We start from the raw sequence: 22,109 nt of genomic DNA, 5'->3' as shown, positions 1-22,109 counted from the left end.
AAGAGATACAGACCCTGTACTCTAAATAATTTGTAAAGTAATAGTTCTGAATATTTTACCTGAAAGGGAGATTGCTAAAAATGCAAATTGCTGAGCCTCGGACCTACAGAAACTTTGTTCATTTTATATCAAAGTTACCCTAGGTTTTTTAGAGAAGGAAATGGCAACCCACTCCAGTGTTCTTGCCTGAAGAATCCCAGGGACAGGGGAGCCTGGTGGGCTGCCGTCTATGGGGTCACACAGAGTTGGACACGACTGAAGCGACTTAGAAGCACCCTAGGCTTTTATTTTTAAAGACAAATTTCTGGGTGCCAGAAATCAGTTTAAGTGGTAGTATCACCATAAGTGAAAGAAAGTGAAGTTGCTCAGGCATGTCCAACTCTTTGCAATTCCATGGACTAGCCTACCAGGCTCCTCTGTCCATGGTATTTTCCAGGTAAGAATACTGGAGTGGATTGCCATTTCCTTCCCCAACTATCACCATAGGTGCTAGTGAATTCTAGTATTCTCAGATTTGAATTTCAAATATTTTGTTGGTTCTAGGAATATTACTAGGCAACCATTACACGCCAGGAACTTCTAGGCACTAGGTAAACAGCAATGAACAAATCAAACACCTTGCTTCTGAGTTCATGTTTTGTTGGGAAAGGGAAACAGAGTATGAACTACCAAAATAGATGTCAGGTGGATAGGTGCGATGGAGAAAAGTCAGGAAAGGGGGATGAAGCCTGATGGGGTAGAGAGGTCTTTACACGATGAGGGAGGGCCTTCCTATAAAGTCTCTATGCCACAGAGCATGTGGTGGGATGAACCATGGAAACTGGAAGAGTTCGACAATGTCCAGAATAAAGTAACAACATCAGTTACAAAGTGCAAACAAGGAAACTAGTGTTTGGAGAAGGTTGAGAGGAAAAATGAAATAGTAGAAGACATCAGAGAGGTAGTAAGGAAATGGATCACACTGGGTGGGGAAGGCCATGGTAAGCTCACTCTGTGTGACATTAGAAAACACTGGAAAATGATGGCATCCATCTTACATTTTAATCAATCAGTCCAGTTGCTGAACAGAGACTATTCCATGTGGGGAAACTGCAGAAGCAGGAAGACCAGTTGGGGAATATGGCTGCAGTCAAGGCAGGAGAAGACGGCTGTATGGGCAGTGTGGTAGCAGAGGAAGCACTAAGAAGGGGTCAAATTCTGGATGAATTTTTAAGAGCAATCCATGATGATTTTTCAAATGGATTGGATGTGGGCTGTGAATGAAAGAGGCATCAAGATGACGAGATCTATTGTTTGGGGCAGCTGCCGCCACTGCTGCTGATTCTTAATTGCTTCGGTCATGTCAGACTCTGTGCGACCCTATGGCCAGCAGTCTACCAGGCTCCTCTGTTCATGGGATTCTCTAGGCAAGAGTACTAGAGTGGGTTGCCATGCCCTCCTCCAGGGGATCTTCCCAATTGAACCTGGGTCTCCTGGATTGCAGGGAGATTCTTTACTGCTGAGCCAGTAGGGAAGCCTGTTTGGGCAGCTGTGTGTGTTAGTCACTCAGTCGTGTTCGATTCTTTGCGACCCCACAGAGTGTGGCCCACCAGGCTTCTCTGTCTATGGGATTCTCCAGGCAAGAATACTGGAGTGGATTGCCACTCCCTTCTCCTGAGGAACTTCCCAACCCAGGGATCAAATGCTGGTCTCCCGCATTGCAGGCAGTTTCTTTACCGTTTGAACTACAGGGAAGTCCTGTTTGGGCAGCTAGTGCTCAGTAAATCTGATAAAGATAAAATACTTTTTCCAACAAATTCCCAGTTGGGCACCAGTGTGGAGCTTCTTTTACTTATGACTAAAGTAAGTTCCTTCCCTGGAACACTGAAGGTGAAATACGGGAGCACATTAACTTGCAAAGAACTGTGATTCATTAAAACCCACATTCTTCTTGACATGAAACACTGAACACAACATCTCTTTCATTTCATTACCTGCGACTAAAAAAGAAAAAGTTAAAAAGCTAATTTTCTCAGTGATATTTATATCAGAAGGGAATTGACTTTTTTCCCCGTGTTAATTCATTAATGCGTCTAGTAATTCTTGAATATGCATAGCTATTTGAAACACTTTAATCATTAATAGTAAACACAAGTGCCTCATATAAGAACCAAAAGGTAGATAGCCAGTGGAAAATTCCCTTACTCTCTTTCATTTTCAAAGCTTACCTCCCACCATTCTGGATCAAGTTTTAAAATAAGTACTATTAATCCCCAAATCACTGTTGTTTCATGTGTTTAAAAATCTACCCTGTCTTCAAATTAAGGTTAGAAAGATGTAATTCTTATTATTTAATAAGAACTACGTAACCTGTTATATGTTCGTGTATTAGTACTGTTTAAAACCTGCAGTAGCCCATAGGTTTGGGATTTTGAATTGTTTTAACACTCTTCTCTTTACTTATTTAGTTCTTGTCTTCTTGCTCTATTTCCGAAGGCTGTGTCCCATGTTTCTGTTTTATTGTAAACCACACCCAACTCTTCTTTGAATAAACACAATATGAATTATAAATGAATGTAAATGTGTGAGCTGACTTTTAAATGCCTACTCTGTATTCTTGATCTAACCTCCATTTAAGCTTTGATCATTGTGCAGAAGTATTTGTTAATGATTCCAAAATTTAAGGGCAAGTTTAACATTCAAGAACCATGGGGAGTAAGCACATAGGACTTCCTAAGGGAAAGCGTTAGTGGCTCAGTCGTGTCCAACTCTTTGCAGCCCCGTGGACGGCAGCCCACCAGGACTCTTTGTCCATGGAATTTTCCAGGCAAGAATACTGGCGTGGGTAGCCATTCCCTTCTCCAGGGGATCTTCTCAACCAGGGGATTGAACCTGGGTTTCCCACATTGCAGGCTTTACTGTCTGAGCCACAGGAAAGCCCATAGTACTTCCCACACAACCCCATAAAACCACAACTATGCCTACCTATCACAAGCAGTGTTTTCACCTGACTTCAGCAATTGTGATTTTTAAATGCATTACCTTTCTTATTAACACTTACAGCAACTTGGGACAGAAAATCATTTAAGAGGTAGCTATACTTGGCAAGAGAAATTCTACAAAGACTTTGCCCTCTAATGGAGGACAAAAATCTGCTGAGGGATAGTTTCATGTAAAGACAAATTGGCTTTATCTGGGAATCCATATTGCACAGCAGGGAAAAATCATTCTGAAGGTACAGGAAAACAAAAAATGTATATAGCAGGGTTTCAGGGTTATATATGAAAATGTACCTATTTAGAAACTGCAACAATATTTGATAGAATATTTTATTAATAGATGATAAGGCTTTCAGTAAACACATGCTCCACATCTTCAAAGTACTGTGGAATAGATGAAATAAAAGAAAATTTTCACACAAGTTGAAAATGTCTTGCTTTGACCATTGTGGGTTAAGGTTGTCAAGTAAATTCCAACACAGTGCCCTGCAAAGTGAACTCAAAGCAGAGAATAAACGTGAGCATACACTCACATGCACACACGAATACCAATGTGACTTTGCGGCCTAGATTTCAAGGGGAACAAGACAGACATTCATCAGGATGTTGCTATGGTCTAAAAATAGTAGAGGAGTCTCTGAACTATCCATGTTTCACCAATCGGCACATCTGAGGGAATGCTCCCTTATACATTGATGCATTATCTTTATCATTGTAATTGATGCCTAATGCTTTTCTACACATCAAAAGCAGTCTTGAATGGAAGGGACATTAATCTCCTTGTAAGATGATCATCACTTTGAAATCCTAAGTGAGCTCACGTTTCCTAACAGCTTAAATCACAATACTGAAGGGAACAATAATACAGAGTGCTACTGATTCATTTCCTGACTACCAAAAGATATGATCTCACATACCTGAGCACCCTGGTGAGTTTTGATATTATTTCCAAGTACCAGAGGGTGGAGAAGAAAGATCACTCCGCCTTTCCTAAAGTAGGTGGGAGGCTTTGACATTATCCAGAGACCCCGAAGGGCCAAAAGAGGAAGAATTTTTTTTCATTTCACCTAAAATGATGCTCTAGAACTTGAGCGTGACTCATCATAGCCATCAAAGAGCCTGAATTTCCTAATGAAAAGCGCTACAGGAGGCATTTTCCTTTTTTTACATTAATATAACTTTTTCACAATGAATTCTTTAAAAAAGCATAGAATAATATATCAAGGCAGCTATGTCTATGGCAGAGTCTTCAACCTATATTAGGAAGTATGGACAGGCTTTCCAAATTCTGATCACTTGAAAAACCCCAGGGGGTAAGAGTGAAATGAGGTCCCAGGGGCTCAGATTTATTTAAAGGGAAAACTCTTAAAAAAAAACTTTTAATCGAAGTTTTTAATAAAATTCCAGAATACTGGAGTGGGTAGCCTTTCCCTTCTCCAGGGGATCATCCCAACCCAGGTATCAAACCCAGGTCTCCCACATTGTAGGCAGATTCTTCACCAGCTGAGCCACAAGGGAAGCCCAAAGGGAAAAGAATACCAGATAAAACAGTCTAAACTGTAATAACTGCCCACTAAAACCTTACTGGATGATTACAAACAAGTTTCTCCTTATATGTGTGTGTGTGTGTGTTAGTCACTCAGTTGTGTCTGACTCTTTGCAACCCCATGGAATGTAGCCCACCAGGCTCTTCTCTCCATGGAATTCTCCAGGCAAGAATACTGGAGTGGATAGCCATTCCCTTCTCCAGGGAATCTTCCTGACTCAGGGATCAAACCCAGGTCTCTTGCATTGCAGGCAGATTCTTTACCATCCTGAGCCACCAAGGAAGCCCCCTTAGTGTGTACTGACAAAAAAAGTCTACAAAGTGACAGAAGCAAGTTGCAGAAATATATTCGTAACATGATGCTACTTTAAAGATGTATATATATACATAGTTGTTCTCAGGAAAAACAGTCTGGAAAATTATATACCAAATTATTCAAAGTGTTTTCCTCTGGGCTGCTAGTTAAACCAGTAATTAATGCAAACTTACATAGCTTATGCCGTTTCAAACTTTTACAAGTACATAGTACTTTTATTTTTTAAAAATGCTGGATAAAAGCAAAACTCAATGAAATGCATGGTCAAAATTCAAGACACTGAAAATAATCAAATAATGTAGTGTTTTTCCCAGGTACCAGTGAGTTTCCAGAAGGTAAAGAAGAGAGTTGGCTGGATTGAGAGTCACAATTAGTGACAAACGTATGCTTTCACTTTGGAAACAAAATGGCAGTAAACTGCTAAGCAGGCGGGATGAAGATTTTGGTCCAGTCCTGTGAGTGCAAGTAGCTTGGGAGGTGGTTTAGTTGCTAAGCCCAGTTCGACTTGCTTGCAACCCCCTGGACTGTAGCTCTCAACGCTCCTCTGTCCATGGGATTTCCCAGGCGAGAGCCATTTCCTTCTCCAGGGGATCTTCCTGACTCAGGGATGGAACCTGTGTCTCCTACACTGCTGGAAGATTCTTTATTCCTGAGACACCAGGGTAGCCCCAAACTTGGGGACAGGATTCAAAAATCCAGCAGCCAGTATTGTGTGGCAACTGCTTTCCCAGGTAGTCAGACATGTATTCAGCTCCTTCTAGACTATCAACACCCACATTTCTCTATTTATTTAGAAACAACGCCCAGTGTGCAACAACGTGACCAGGGTAAAAAGAAGTGGGGAATGATGCACTCCTTGGCAGGTATAATTCCTTCAAATAAGGCCGTATGAGGGTGGCCACAGAAACAGCCTGCGAGCAGGTACTTTCATCGTCACATCTAGATAAGGAAGGATCAACTGCCTCAGATTTTCTAAGACATGCACTCTCTTCCTCATACACAACAGGGCAGGGGTCTCAAGAGTTGATCTACTAGTGTCTGAAACAATGGAAGTTGTGGAGACTAGAAACTGAGGAAGAGGCTGAACACAAACTGCGTTCTTTGGTTTATGTAATTTAAAGTCTGGTGGGAAGTTTCTACCACAATTCACAGGAACCACAAAAGGGACAGGGTTTCAACCTGGGCACAATGAACTATTGTCTAGTTGTTGCTCCAGAAATGGAACTCCTCTAAAACTTAGGGTTCCCGATTAGGGTAAGGTACATATATCACTGGATAAGCACTAGTGGCTGACAAACTCTTTTTGTTCAAAAGTGACACTTTTGAAAACCAAACAAACGATGACAGTTTTGGGGTTTATCAAAACAAACAAAGATAAAGCATGAAAACTCATAGGAAGAGTTACTTTATTAACAAGACAGCCCAGGCTGACACCTGTGGTACCCACTGCACCTCTGACCCCTACTCCCCTAGACTGAGTGCTTCCAAAAGGAAGAGAAAATGCCTCTCTCACTCTTGTCTCCCTAGCGTACCACCAACACTGAAACATACCGACTCAACTGCATGGTTCTTAACACTTTTTCCCTCCAATGTTTTGAATCAAGAGTTTGATTCAAACTTTTTTTTTAATAAATTTTTTTTTTAAATTTAAAAATCTTTAATTCTTACATGCGTTCCCAGACATGAACCCCCCTCCCACCTCCCTCCCCATAACATCTCTCTGGGTCATCCCCATGCACCAGCCCCAAGCATGCTGTATCCTGCGTCAGACATAGACTGGCGATTTGATTCTTACATGATAGTATACATGTTACAATGCCATTCTCCCAAATCATCCCACCCTCTCCCTCTCCCTCCGAGTCCAAAAGTCCGTTATACACATCTGTGTCTTTTTTGCTGTCTTGCATACAGGGTCGTCATTGCCATCTTTCTAAATTCCATATATATGTGTTAGTATACTGTATTGGTGTTTTTCTTTCAGGCTTCAAACAGCAGCATCAGTCTCCTTCACTGTCTCGAACATGCTGACAATTTGGTGATGGGGGGGAGATGGGCATTTAGGAGCTCTAATTTAGAGTTATTGTGAACAGAGGAAATCAGATATCCAATCCCTTTTTGTCAATAGTGTGTGAAAAACCTTTTAGTTAGTATAAGAGAACACATCACTGACTCCTCTTTTAACCTATCTCCAATGTTACTTCAGATATTTAAGGGAGAACTCACTTGCAGAAAAATCCCATGCTAGCTTTTGCTCCAGAATCCTGGGGTGGTTATTAGCAGTGCAGCCTCTGAGCAGAGACAGTGTGAATTCAAGTGCTGACTGACAAGAACTGTATGCATTTAGGCAAGTCAGCTTGTCAAGTCTCAGTTTTCTTATCAGGAAAATGGGTTGCCTGAAACTAAAATACATGTCAGTCACTCAGTCATGTCTGACTCTTTGTGACCCCATGACTGTAGCCCAACAGGCTCCTCTGTCCATGGCATTCTCCAGGCAAGAATACTGAAGTGAGCAGCCATTCCCTTCTCTGGGAGATCTTCCTGACCCAGGGATCAAACCTGGATCTTCTGCATTGCAGGCAGATTCTTTGCCATCTGAGCCATCAGAGAAGCCCAAAATACAAATTAAGTACTTACTTAGTATGGTACTTGGTGCATGGACAGTCCTAAATATTTGTTATATTGATACATTTGCTTTGACTCTTCACTTCCAATCATGCCTCAGCTCAACATAGGGCAAATAAATAAAAACAGTTGAAATTATATACTTATCTATTCTTTATTAATACTGAACTAGGCAGATCTGTATCTCTCAGTTGTCAGCAAATAACATACACAAATTTTTACATATATAAAATATATAAAAGTATTTGTATAAAACTGAATACTCATGATTTTAAATTTAACAAATATCATCAGGTAAAAAGCAGACTATCATACTGAGTTAATTTTTCTCTTAATGTACAACCTGAAATAGAAGTATATTTTACATAAGATCCTAACAAAAAGGTTAATACAAGTAAACCACGAACACTGCAAATTTGACCACTTGATCAGATTGAGAAGAAATGGAATAACTTCTAGTATCATCTAGAGAAACAAGCAATCAAAGCACATGAGTCTGAAAAAATAGAGTTATCCTCAACGGGTCAAAGTCAGCACCTGAGGAAAGCAATTCCACTACTTTCACTTAAAGCGAATCACTCTTTCAAGCACACTGCACCTCACGCAGAAAAGCACTTCTTCAAGGAGTACTTGTTTAAGCAGATCCCTTTGCACAAAAATGAAACAAATCAAGTCCTTGCATTCAGTAAAAGTTGAAGGTTTAAGGTGAGGACACTTCCTAAGTCAACAGGCTTGCTAAAATCATCCACATGGCTGATGTAATGCTGATGTTTTTTCTTCAGAAAAAGCAGTTCAACCAGGGATGGTGCATGGCAGAGAAATCAGTGGGTGACACATGGAAAAACCAACAGGGGGAGGATTTTTAGGGTGCTCATGCTCAGCAGCTCAGTTGGGTCCAACTCTTTGTGACCCCATGGACTGCAGTCCCCCAAGCTCCTTTGTCCACAGAATTTTGCAGGCAAGAATACTGGAGTGGGTTGCCATTTCCTACTCCAACTGTTAGGGCAAGGTAGCAAAATAGCTTCTCTGAAAGGAGAAGAGTCAAGAGTAAGTGAAAACACAGTCCTTATTTATTTGATGTCTCTCTTTTATACCTCTCACAGATATCATATTGGAGATTCTGAGCAATAGGAACATTTTGAACTTACAAGAGGGCATTAAGATAACACAATGCCTATTGGTCAAAACAAACAAACAAACAAACAAAAAAACTGGCTAAAATGGAAAATAAACTATAGAATTAGATGTTTCATGTGTTTTATAGCAATCTCATAGAAAATGGTAATGTTTTCTAAAATTACAATATTTCATATGCTCTAAGCTGAATGTCAAAATTAGATAACATCATCTGCAATTGTAGTATCAAAAATCTGATAGCATATCTGCTGCTCCTTTCCACTTGTGACATTATATGACCTGATGAAGAATTCCAGCCATGGATATGCATCTACAAATCAAAAAATGAAGTGATAGTGAATCATTAAAACTAAACAAATAACTCTGAAATATGTATCTAAGCGTAACACTTAACTAGTAAAATTAACATATTTAATTTAGCTTGAGAAGTAAATAAATACACTCACCAAATTTAACATCATCTGTTCTTTCAAATACACAGTGGCTTCATGTTACTGTTTTGCAGCAATTCTGACTAATTTGAATTTTTCCCAAATAACATGAAAAAGTCACAATGTAGGGTTTTCAAAATATTTGATATCATAGGTAGTAATCTAAGTCATTCCCAACTTTTTTTAAATTTTATTTTTTGGCTGTGCTGGGTCTTGGCTGTACTTGGGCTTTCTTCTCTAGTCACAGAGAGCGGGAGCTACTCTTCTTTGCAGTGCATGGGCTTCTCATTGTGGTGGCTTCTCCTGTTGCAGAGCACAGGCTCTAGAGCACGTGGGCTTCAGCAGTTGAGCCACAGGCGCCTCTGAAGTGCAGGCTCAGCAGTTCCAAGCACACAGGCTTAGCTGCCCCGTGGCACGTGGGATCTTCCGGAGCCGGGGATTGAACACTTGTCTCCTGCACTGGAAGGCAGATTCTCAACCACTGGACCACCAGGGAAGTCCCTGCTGGGGACCTTTCTTTCTTGTTTTTCTGCTGAGTGCTTACGGATCTACCCTGTTTTGTTTTTCTTGGTTGACTGAGAAGAAAACCAGCTCACCTTTACATCTGTCTAGCTGAAAGCCCTGTCAGGTACCAGGTACTCTGTCCAGGCAATATGGCAGCCACAGGTGCCGTTTCCAAGCTTTGGTCATGACCACAGTGAATCTATATATAGCTTCTAGAACAGTCTGGTAATATTTCGTCAAGTTTGAATTTGAAAGACACTTAATATAATCCTAACTATTGGCAAGGGTCAAGCAAGACAGGCTTCTCCCATACTGTTGGTAGAACCATGAAGATGGAAAATACTCTTGAAAAGCCATCTGGTGGTATGTATCAAAAGCCTATCACATCTATGCTTCTTGATATGACTGTTTTATTTTCAAATATTTATCCAAAAGAATCCAAACAGCCAATAAAAATGAAACCTGACATCAAATAAAAGTATGTAAGTTAGACTTCATTATGGATGTACAAAAACTCTCTCTTTGGAATTGTTATAAAATGCAAAGACTGACTAGGGGAAAATAAAACCTGATTTGAGACAAACTATAAAAGTTAAACTGACAACAGCTAAATTTGCTGCTGGTAAAATCTGTTACTGATGAAAAATTGTTAGAAGAAGTCAAATTGCCTTAAAATGATTTAGATCTGCACATTTAAGGCAAAGAGAAATAATGGCCACAAAAGAAGTAGGTGTAATCAAGGCAATCTGACTTGAAGACTGGCTGATGAATCAAATATTACACAGAAAACAACAAAAGCTAGCAAAATATTTAGCAAAATAAAAACTTACAAAATCTGAAATTAGTTAATATTGAATAAACAATTTATCAGTGAACTGGTAAGTGAGTTTTTTATAGGAAATGTTTGTCAAAATTTCATCCCTGTTGGCTTAATTTCAACTGTGTATGCACAAGCAGCTTATCAAATGTGTTTGCGATCAAAACGGCCTCCCCCGATACATTTCAAAATATATAAAAAATCTTTTTTTCATTTCAGGAATTATGATTCATACCTGTCTTATCCCTGCTACAGTCTTCATCAGTAGGTAGGTCATACAGTCTCATCAATCACTACTTTATAAATTTATTTGGATTCAGATTTTAAAACTTTTTTACCTCTAAAAGTCCAGAGATTAGCCATAAGCTACCTATTATTTCAAGAGAGAATGAATGGCATTAATAAATATTACTGCCTACCAATTTTTGCTCCAGGAGGACAAAACATATCCATGATCATTTCCATACTGTGCTGAAGATTATCATTGTTTAAGACTTCTGATGCTGGAATCTGGAAGAAATTTTCCTTAAGAAAAACATGAAGAAACAAGGAAATGATCAGAAATTATAATCAATGTGAAAGTATTTGAATATTATCTAATTAAAATCATCTATACTATTTCACCCTATTTATACTGTAGAACTCATAAACTAGAGTGCTAAACTCTAAAATCTAATTCATTAAAGACAGCTTTGAGATACATATAAAATCAAGTTAAATTGTCTTGACATATACAAGTAATGAGCCGAGCACAGTGAAGTTTACTACTCTCTTGACAGCACATAGACTAAGCACCTACAATGTCTAAGTGCCAAGTTTAAAACAGTATAATATATATTATATATTTATTTGTTTAACTTTTTCTCCTTTACTATTTGTAAGATCCAGGAGGGAAAGCAGTTTGCTTGCTTCACTCGTTGCCACATTCCTATCACAAAGAAAAGCACTTGGCATAGTGCAGGTGCTCATTAAATATTTAATAAATGGATAAACTGCTTAGGCAGAAGAAAAGCTGTCCTCTTTATCCCAGATTTTTTTCCCAATGTGTGTAGTAAAAAATTTAACCTTACTGGCCTTTGCCCTCAGTTTCTGAGAGGTAATCTCTAAAACCTTGGGACATCATGCCTCACAGGCGTGTCTGCATTTGCCTGGGGAACTTGGGTCACTCTAACACTGTGATTAGGGTGGAGAGTTTGGAGTATGTGGTTTTAACTTGACCATTGGAGGGGCTGAAGACTGAGATAAGTCACATGGGCAGCCAATAATGACTACCTGATGAAGCTCCAATAAAAACTGGATACTACAGCTCCAGTTCCCTGGTTGGCAACACCTCATGTGTACTGCTACACATCATTACCAGGAAAGAAACACTGTCCACGACTCCACAGGAAGAGAACAAATGGAAGCTCCATGTTTGAAACTTTCCTGGATTCATTTATGCACCTCTTCCCTTGATGATTTTAACCTATACCCTTTAGCCATAATAAATTGTTAACAGTGAGCATAATGGCACACAGTAAGTTCTGTGAGTCTTTCTAGTAAAACAGTGGTCGTGGAGACATCTGTACTTTCTATTGGTGTCAGAAGTAAGGGTCTTGGTCTCGGGAACCCCTCAACTTGAAACTGTTAGAAATGAAGGTGGTCTTGTGGCTAGCTACCAAGCTTCACATAATTCAAAGGATCTTCCCATAAAAGTAATTTCATTCTTTCTAATATGAAATGTTGGAGACTTAAAAAGCCCAGTGAAACGCTAATAGATATTGCCTGAGGGTATGTCCACGCCTCTGCCTTCTGTTCTTGGAGTGTAACTTTGGCATGGTATGGAGGAGTCTTTCCTTAAATTCTTCTTTTTCAATTTCTCACTATTCACATATTAAGACTATAGTGTCAAATCAAGAGAGTAAATACATACATAATTTAAGATTTATGTGCTTGTGTTTTATTTATTTTTCTGAGTTGCCTTAAATGTTCTCAGTAATAAGGTAGGTGTGAATAAATGTATTAAAATTCAAAAAAGTACTATTTTAGAAATATCTTCACAACCTCTGTTACTTACAGAATCCATGAGGTAAGCTTCCAATACTCCCGTTCCATCGTCAAGAGTAAATGTCATCACAAACACTTGTCGGAGGGGAACAATGCCCAGCGCTAATGGAGGAAAAAAGTTGAAACCATATGAATCTATGTCTTTTTTCTTTGACCACACTGTGCTCCCTCCAGTAAGAGCATGGAGTCTCACAACCAATGGACTACCAAGAAGTCCCACTATGCCTTTTACTAAAAGTGAAGAAAAAAGTTGTTTTGCGATATTATGTTCCTGTTAATCTTGTTTACTAAAATAATTCAAGAGACCAAAAAAAAAAAAAATTGAAAAAGGCATTCCTTTTTGTTCCCTAATACTAATATGTTAAGCTCATTTCAGAAGGGTAAGTTTAGAATATCACACTACACCTATATAGAGACAATGACTCAAGAGCAACAGTATCTTTTTTTGTTAATTTTATTTTCAAAAACTTATGTTTTGGCTGCACTGGGTCTTCCTTGCTGCATGAGGGCTTTTCCAGTTGTGAGTGGCAAGCAGGGGGTACTCTCCATTGTACCGCAGGGGCTTCTCACGTGGTGGCTTCTCCTGTTGCGGAGCACAGGCTCTAGAGTGTGGGCTCAGTAATTGGGGAGCAAGGGCTTAGCTGCTCTGCGGCATGTGGGATCTTCCCAGACGAGGGATGGAACCCATGTCCTCGTATTGGCAGGTGGATTCTTAACCAATGGACCATCAGAGAAGTCCCAGTACCTTTTTAAAAAACTAAATGTTGATATAGCATTATCTTTAAAATGAGTCGCTCTTCACAGAAAATATAAAAGTGAATTCAAGAAAGGCAATTCAATGCATGTTAGCTTATGAAAGAGAAAATTTAAGTGCCAGAATGTTCTTACAACAAACAGCATACAGTTCAATGGTTAGGATTTTGTAACCTGTCTCTATCCTTTGGATTTTAAGCACAGAGATCACTTATTTTTTAAAAGATAGCATCTGGCTGAATGATGCCAGAATCTGAGATTTCATAATTTGGTTAAGGTGAGGAAAAAGGAAGAAATTAAAGTGATACTAAATCATATGAAAATGTATAGGTTAAGATGAGTATCTTACTTTGTGTCTATAAATCAAAGACATTCAAAATGCTTATATAATGGAATATTGTCTTCCGTCTGTGGAATTCATATTCAAATATGACTAATAAAGGGGGCAAGTAAGAAAAATAAATTAGGGCATAGAGACATGAGAGAAATCGTTAATATAGAGGAACTGATTTTAAGGATTCGAAAGTCCCCAATAGACTGTGGGCTAAAACCAAGAAGGATGAACATAAAACCTACTCTAAGGGACCGATAAGCAAACAAAGAACTACGTTAAGTACAGGATGACAAGACCAAGCTTGAAGCACACAGCAAGAAACTCATGCAAAAGTTAACCTGGACTTTAACTGGACCACAAACAAAATATGAATTAGTGGTATCATATAGCTAGATTAAAAGAGAAAGAAAACAAAACCAAGAATATAAACCAATATCTACACAGTAAAATTTTCAGGCAAGCAGGAGCACTGTCCAATTTTAGGGAATAAAGGTTTTCTCCATATTCCAAATTGGCCAACATCTGCAGCCCGGTTTCTAGCTTTGAGTACCAAACTTTGAGAAGAAGATCGGTAAAATGGAATGCTTATTGAAGAGGAGAAATAAAGCAATAAGAAACATGGGAAAGTACCAAAGGAAGTGTGGGCACCTGCTTGGAGAAATAAGGACTTAATGAATACTTGACAGATTACCTTCAAATGCAGTCTACTGATTTTATATGAGGGAACACATGGACTCTAATTCTGTTAATAGTAGACAGAATGTGGCCCATGTTGAAATTGCAGGTAAGCAGGTTTTGCCCCACTGTTAAGTACTGCATCTAAAAGGTAAGAGATTTGTTACCTTACAGTGTAAATCCCGTGGACAGAGGAGCCTGGTGGGCTGCTGTCCGTGGGGTCGCTCAGAGTCATACATGACTGAAGTGACTTAGCAATGTAAATGGGTCCCCAGTCGCTGGGTAGTTTTAAGCCAAGGCTGGATGACCACAGTTAACGATGTGATATAAAAAGACTCTTATTATTCCAGTAAAGACTTGTACTAGGTAAAAAGTTGTAATAGCTAGCTCTAAAATTCTTTTCAAACCCAAGATACCATAAACTGCAGAGATTTTTCACAAGTTGTATTTATGATTAATACTAAATTACTGAAAATTAAAATGTAGTAAGTGAAAAATACTGGCAGATTCTTAAAAGTACATTTTCAGGTTTTTTAAATATTTAAATTTTTATTATGATCACTGTGAATGGTTCTGCTTAAGAAAAACTAAACTTTAGCATAACCTTTGCTCTGATTTTAAAATATCCACAAATACTGAAATATTATGAGTGAGACTATCCTATACAAAGACAGCTACAATTATAGGACACAGAAATTTATCTAACCTTCTGCCACAGAAGAAGGAATCCACGATGTTTTATTAACCAGGGAATTTAGATTTTTTATTGGTCTCAAATTAGAGCAGTGTTTACATCTGAAATCAATAAAAGAAAAAATAATTTATTATAAGTAATTATTATAACTCATTTAATTATTATAAATCTTTGCTGTGCAAGCATGCACAATTTAAAAAGTATATTATTAAACAAAAGAGCACTGCAATTTCTGTATTTTAATGTGCATATTACAAACAATTATTAAAAAAATAAACTTCTTACAATAGAAGCAATCCAAAAAGAGAGTACAGTCAGAATATACATTGCTAAGCTGACAATGAGAAAGGTTCCAGGTGCAGGCTGTTAATTAATTTGGCTAATTTCCTTATTTGATAAAGTGAAAAACTCTAAAGACTCTTCTGATTTATGGCTCTGAGAACAATATGTAATACCCAAGACCTTAAATTTATAAATATAGCCAATAGGAGAAAGTTACTCTAACTAAAGAAGTTAGTACTAGGACATATTTAGAGAATCATAATTTATGATGCTTAATGCTAGTTAGGGGTTTCCTAGGTGGCAGAGCGGTAAAGAATCTGCCTGTCAAAGGAGATGTGGGTTCAATCCCTGGGCTAGGAAGATCTTCTGGAGGAAATGCTAACCCACTCCAGTATTCTTGCCAGGATAATTCAATGGACAGAGGAGCTTGATGGGCTACAGTCCATGGAGTTGCAGAGATGGACAAGACTGAGCAACTGAGCATGCATGTACAATACTATATTTATTCTTTGTAATATAAATCAATCTAAAATCACATAATACACTTACATTGTACATTATCTAGTACAGATATTTTACTTTACTTATATATAAACTTATAGATAAACCCTGATGCTGGGAGGGATTGGGGACAGGAGAAGGGGACAACAGAGGCTGAGATGGCTGAATGGCATCACCAACTCGATGGACATAAGTTTGAGTGAACTCTAGGAGCTGGTGATGGACAGGGAGGCCTGGCATATTGCAATTCATGGGGTCACAAAGAGTTGGATATGACTGAGCGACTGAACTGAACTGAACTGAATTGACTTTTTATTATATATATTAATATTTAGGAGGTGTTGATAAGAAAATAAACTTGGATAAAAACAAAATTAACATTTAAAAGGTTCATGCAGAATACTTTTCATTTGCATTCTAGGGAGGAACAGAGGGTAACTACATTAAATATTATCTCCTTCCACTCTTCAAATACCCCAAAGCGTCTTCTTTAACAGAAAAAGCTAACTGGGTGAATTACCTTCAAAAATGGCTGTAATACTAAACTTTAGAGATTGATAAAGTAACTATACAAATTAAAAATTAAAGAGTAACAAGCACAAATTAGAGAATTCACTACTTCCAAAGTAATGAAAGAGGAAAAAGGAGAAAAATAAGAACATTTTTATAAATTAATCCAACAGATGACTGGAGAAAAAAAATAAAGTAATAACAAAAAAGGGTGAGACGGGAAACAACAATATTATGGTAAGCGTGGAGAAGGAAACAGCAACCCACTCCAGCATTCTTGCCAGGAGAATCTCATGGACAGAGGAGCCTGGTGGGCTACAGTCTATGGAGTCGCAAGAGTTGGACACAACTTAGCAACTAAACCACCACCACCATCACCAAGTGTAAAACAACATGAAATATAATGTAGAAATAAAATCTAGATGTTTTAGTAATTAACTTATTTTAAAATCATCTACAAAAAAACAACTAAAATCTATTGGTATTTATTTATGAGACCTACTAAAATATAACAACAAAGAAATATAAAAGCAATGGGATGAGAATAAGATACACCATGCAATTACCAACCAAAAAAGCTGATACAGTTATGAGTATGAAAAAAAAAACATTACAGCAAAAAATCATGATAATAGATGAAGTTATTACATAAGGATATATAGCACACTGAATTCAAGAAGATGAAATGCTGAACCTGAATGAACAAACAAAACAGACTCAAAACATATAAAGTACACACTGACAGAATAAAAGGTCACAAACCCACAATCACAGAGGACATTAACCACAGCCTCTAAGAAGGTACTATATAGTTAAAATCACAAAGGAAAGAAGGTTTGAATACAATTAATAAGCTTGTCTAATGGACATAACTAAACACTATTAAACATTAAACACAACTATTAGAAAATACACATTCTTTTAAAAATCTATGTACTATGTACAAATTATGAACAAACATATACCTTGATAAAGCAAAGATGGATCATTATGGAATACATCAAGCTATTTGGTTAAAAAGTAATTAACTAAAATATAAATAAGAATGCAGCACATAAAATGAGTGTGTGAAAAATTTTAAATACAGAGTGAAATAATTCATGGGCCAAAGAAATAATAATGGAAATTGTGAAACATTTAGAAATGACAAGAAAAAGAGTATCTATCAAACCTTTGGTTAAAGTTATGGCTACTTTCTCAGGGGAAAATTACAGAATTCAATATAAATATTTAAACGTATACTAAAAAACAGTGAATTAAGTGAGGCAAACATTCAATTTAAAACATTACATGAATGGCAGAAAGTAAAGGAAAGAAGTAAAGAAGAATAATAAACAAAATCCAGACCATCAACAAAAACAAAAGCTAGTTGCTTTGGCAAAAAAGGCCAAGGGTTAAAAAGTTGCAAATAATATGAAGTGAATTCAAGAAGAGATAAAAAGAAGACTTAAGCACTATGAATAATTTTATGTCAATAAATTTAAACCTGAAAAACAAATAGAATACTATTCTAGAAAACTTTCATTACTAAAATAGGTTCAAGGACAAATTCTTAAAAGATGTGCAACTGCTAAAAAACTGAAGCAATAGTTTCAGTTTATTAAAAAAGTATCATAATCAGAAATCTAAGTAAAGTTTTATAAAAACTTTAAGGTCTTGTCAAACATTTTGGTAAATATGACTATATTAATATTGGAAAAATCTACAAAATAAAAAGAACCATAGAGTTAAAAAAGTATAGGGCGGACTAGAAGTTTGATGAGATGCATGTAACTGCATATAAAAGCTTACAAAAATTCTTTCTACATCTCTTTGTAGAATTATTACAATCGGCTAAACACACACAGGACTTCCCTGATGGCTCAGACAGTACAGAATCCGCCTGCAATGTGGGAGACATGGGTTCGATCCCTGGATTGGGAAGATCCCCTGGAGGAGGGCATGGCAACCTACTCTAGTATTCTTACCTGGAGAATCCCTATGGACAGAGGAGCCTGGCAGGCTACAGTCCATGGGGGTCACAGAGTCAAACACATGGCACAAACACACACAAGAACCAAAACAGAGACCAATAATTCAATAGGAAAAACAAGTGAAAAATGTGTATATGGAATTCACAGAAGAGAAAACCTGAACAGCCAATAAACATGAGAAATATTTAAACTCACAAAAACAGCAGATACTACTCGATGCTCATCAGTCTAACAAAATCATAAGTTGGACTAATACCAAGAGCTAAGTGTCAAAGAGAATCCGAGGTAAACAAATTTTTACACATTGCTGATTCAACCATATGGCAATCCACTCCAGTACTCTTGCCTGGAGAATTCCATAGACAGAGGAATCTGGAAGGCTATAGCCCATAGAGTCACAAATGGTCAGATACAACTGAAACAACTTAGCACGCACACTGCACGACTGGACCATAATTATTGGAAAAACAATCTGGTATTTTCCAATAAAGCAGAAAATATTCTATAACCCAAGGTTTCACAAAGCAGAACCCTTTGACTGTTTGATCAGGTGGAAACACAGATGTTATCTACACTGCCTCTTTCCAAACCTAGTAAGTAGCTCCTAATATAATTTGATAACTTCTGCTTTCTCACTGGCAACTCATTTATAACTCCGTGGCACAGAAATTCTGGAATTCAATTACTTAACTTTTACTAGGATGCAGCTCTGAACTTTCTCTGTAATAAGCATCTAAATTTTTAGAAAGCAAATGAATATTAGCCTTTAGGGCAGCCTTAAACCTAGCAGAGTACAGACACTTAATATACATGCTATGCAAAGAAGAGACATATACCAAAAAAATCTATCACCTATAAACTGGTACTCAATCACTATCCACTGAATACAGTAACAACTGGGATAAAATAATAAATAAATAAATAAAATTAAAAGCTCCCATTATTGAAAACATACCCATAGTGATGTATTTTTCCTTGTATAAGAAATGGAGCTGAAAGGTCAAGGACTTCCAGGTCTTCATGGCCAGATCTTACAGGAATTACACTATGAAACTTGTCTGAGAGTTTGCAGATTTCACTGAGTGTACCTCCTATTAAAAGGGAACAAATAAACCCTTCAAATAGTACAAATATAAAGTAGACAGACTGGGGTATTTACTGTGCAACGTCTTAAAGGCAGTAAAAGACTAACAGGATGGACAGAAAAAGACAACAAATGCCATGAATTTAACACGCTTATACACTTATTGTTAAAAATAGCAATTTGTAAACTTAGGATCCTATTCATTGATTAAAGAAACCACTGAGAAAAAATGCTGAGATATGAGCAAAATAAAAGGTTTGTGAAATATGAACCATCATCTTTTAAAATTTATACAAATTGCTCTTTAAGCCTGGAACACTTTGGTTCGAATGACCTAAAAAGAATAAATTTGAGAATGGAAAAATGAGGGGATTCCCATTATTAAGTCTGCTATATACTACTAATGTCTAGGCAAATTTAGTCTTGAGTTTGAAATGAATCTTTTCAGTTTTCAGTTCAGTTCAGTCGCTCAGTCATGTCCAACTCTTTGCAACCCCATGAACCACAGCACACCAGGCCTCCCTATCCATCACCAACTGCTGGAGTCTGCCCAAATCCATGTCCATTGAGTCCATCCAATCATCTCATCCTCTGTCATCCCCTTCTCTTCCTGCCCTCAATCTTTCCCAGCATCAGGGTCTTTTCAAATGAGTCAGCTCTTCACATCAGATGGTCAAAGTAATGGAGTTTCAGCTTCAACATCAGTCCTTCCAATGAACACCCAGGACTGATCTCCCTTAGGAGGCAGGTCAGGTTGTCTTGTATCCCCATCTCTTTCAGAATTTTCCACAGTTTATTGTGATCCTCACAATCAATGGCTTTGGTATAGTCAATAAAGCTGAAATAGATGTTTTTCTGGAATTCTCTTGCTTTTTTGATGATCCAGCGGATGTTGGCAATTTGATCTCTGGTTCCTCTGCCTTTTCTAAAACCAACTTGAACATCTGGAAGTTCACAGTTCTTTTCAGTTTAACATTTAATTTAAATATAAATGTGAACAGTTCAAGTAATTGAAATTCCTGTATAGTGTTTCTTCATTTTTCCTATGAAAAATCATCACACTCAAATGTTATGACAGGAAGGGCACTAAAACCATCAGGTTGGCTGAGGAGAAATAGAATGTTCAATGGCATATCATTATTAGAAGGCAGCCTTATCTCTGATTACTCAAACCTACCAGTACCTTTTCTGGTACATTTAGACTGATAATTCTTCCTCTCCAGGGAAAGAGAACATGATTTATAAAAATAGTTTTGTGTATTTCCTAAAAATTTGTGTATAATTTATAGTGTTGAAATTCAATTGTGAGGGGGAAATATTTCTGGCATAGTGGAGTAAGAACATTCAAAAATACACATCTCTATAATAGCAAAAAGAACTTCGGCAAAAATTATCAAATTCAACTTTTTCAGAACTCTAGAATTAAAGTAAAGAAACTGCCTGCAGTGTGGGAGACCTGGGTTCGATCCCTGGGTTGGGAAGATTTCCAGGAGGAGTGCATGGCAATCCACTCCAGTATTCTTGCCTGGAGAATTCCAACCACAGAGGAGTCTGGCAGCTATAGTCCATGGGGTCACAAAGAGTCAGACATGACTGAGTGACTAAGCACAGAAATCAACCAAAGGTTTGCAACAATTCAAGGAGTGTCATTCAAAAATAGTGGATAAATCTTGGTGAGAACAGCAAGCTTTGTGGCATTTTAACTTGCCCGGCTCCCATACCTCTTTTCTCAGATTTGTAATAGCCTAGGCCTGGAGGTTATAATACTCAGAAATATGATAAAATAAAAATAGCCTGGCTGGCAACAGTCCATAGGGTTGCAAACAAAGTCAATTACACATTAGGTTTACTACTCTAGGTGTTGAAGTTACATAGATTAAAATTACATGTATTCTGACCTCAGGGAAGTTTTACATTCTAATAAAGACAACAAATCTATAAACAGACAGATAAGGCACAAATATAAGAAGAAAATGCCCTACTAGAAGTTCATATGGTATGTAATAAGAATGACTCAAATCTGCCTGATAAATCAGAAAAATGCCTGATGCATGTAGGTGTTCATTAAATATTATATATGAATTGCTGAATAAGGAGAACTGCTGCATTTACTTCTGAAGAAGTATTAGAGCAGAATTTCCCAGGGAAACAGCAATGGAATGGCAAAGAGGCACAGCGAAATACACTAGGTTTAAGATGTATCACCATTTCAGTACGCCTACAGGGTGGGATGGGAATTGAGGTAGGAGATGAGATTGAAAATTTGAGGGATAACTGGTAATTAGAGATAGAAGCAGGAGCTACGGGGACTTCTCTGTTAAGCTTCCTTTGGACCCTCAAGGCCAACTTGGCTAAGAACAGAATTCTGTGGGAGGCAGCAAAGCACAGAAGGACCCGAAGGCGTATTTGACATCCTCTTAGTTGGCTCTACAAGGACAGTTCTAATATAGCCTGATAGAATCATGGCTTTATTTTATTTTTAGGGCATATAAATAGTCTTACTCCATTTGTGTGTGTGTGTATGTCTTTGTTTTTATGTCTATCTTCTGGTACAGGTAAAAATACTGTTAAGGAAGTAAGTTGTCACATTTAACTCATAAAAATGGCCAAGTGTTTTCAAGCTCTAGTGTATCATAATGATGAGGGTAGGGGAACAGATGATTTCATACGGTACTAAAGCATATGCACACTATGCTAACTTTCCTAGAGAGAAACTGGGTAACATTTACTTAATTCTTTGTGCCCCCATAATTACACTTCATCCAGGGGGAGATACAGTTTTATCACAGAGTTACTATGTCAAAAAACAGGAAGTAACTCAGTTTCACTAGTCACTATACTGGGAACCACTATACTGTGGTTGTTTTCTTACGTATAAAATAGCTTATAATAGTACCAACTTCACA

The 22,109-nt window shown here is 37.6% G+C and overlaps 1 protein-coding gene across 6 annotated transcripts in view; it reads right to left on the bottom strand.

Moving 5' to 3' along the window:
* Positions 7,406-22,109, bottom strand: part of POT1 (protection of telomeres 1) — a 98,694-nt gene continuing 83,990 nt past the window's right edge. For all 6 annotated transcript variants that reach the window (XM_005679414.3, XM_013963440.2, XM_013963439.2 and 3 more), the window contains 5 exons: positions 19,075-19,210; positions 14,866-14,954; positions 12,408-12,499; positions 10,771-10,876; positions 7,406-8,909 (listed from right to left, as the gene is read on the bottom strand). In XM_005679414.3, the coding sequence (XP_005679471.1) occupies positions 8,797-8,909; positions 10,771-10,876; positions 12,408-12,499; positions 14,866-14,954; positions 19,075-19,210 (536 nt within the window). In that variant the 3' untranslated portion in view covers positions 7,406-8,796. The remainder of the gene's footprint in view (positions 8,910-10,770; positions 10,877-12,407; positions 12,500-14,865; positions 14,955-19,074; positions 19,211-22,109) is intronic.

The sequence above is a fragment of the Capra hircus genome, chromosome 4, assembly GCF_001704415.2.
Source record: "Capra hircus breed San Clemente chromosome 4, ASM170441v1, whole genome shotgun sequence".
Classification (NCBI taxonomy): Eukaryota; Metazoa; Chordata; class Mammalia; order Artiodactyla; family Bovidae; genus Capra; species Capra hircus.
This window is presented reverse-complemented; position numbering and strand designations above follow the sequence as displayed.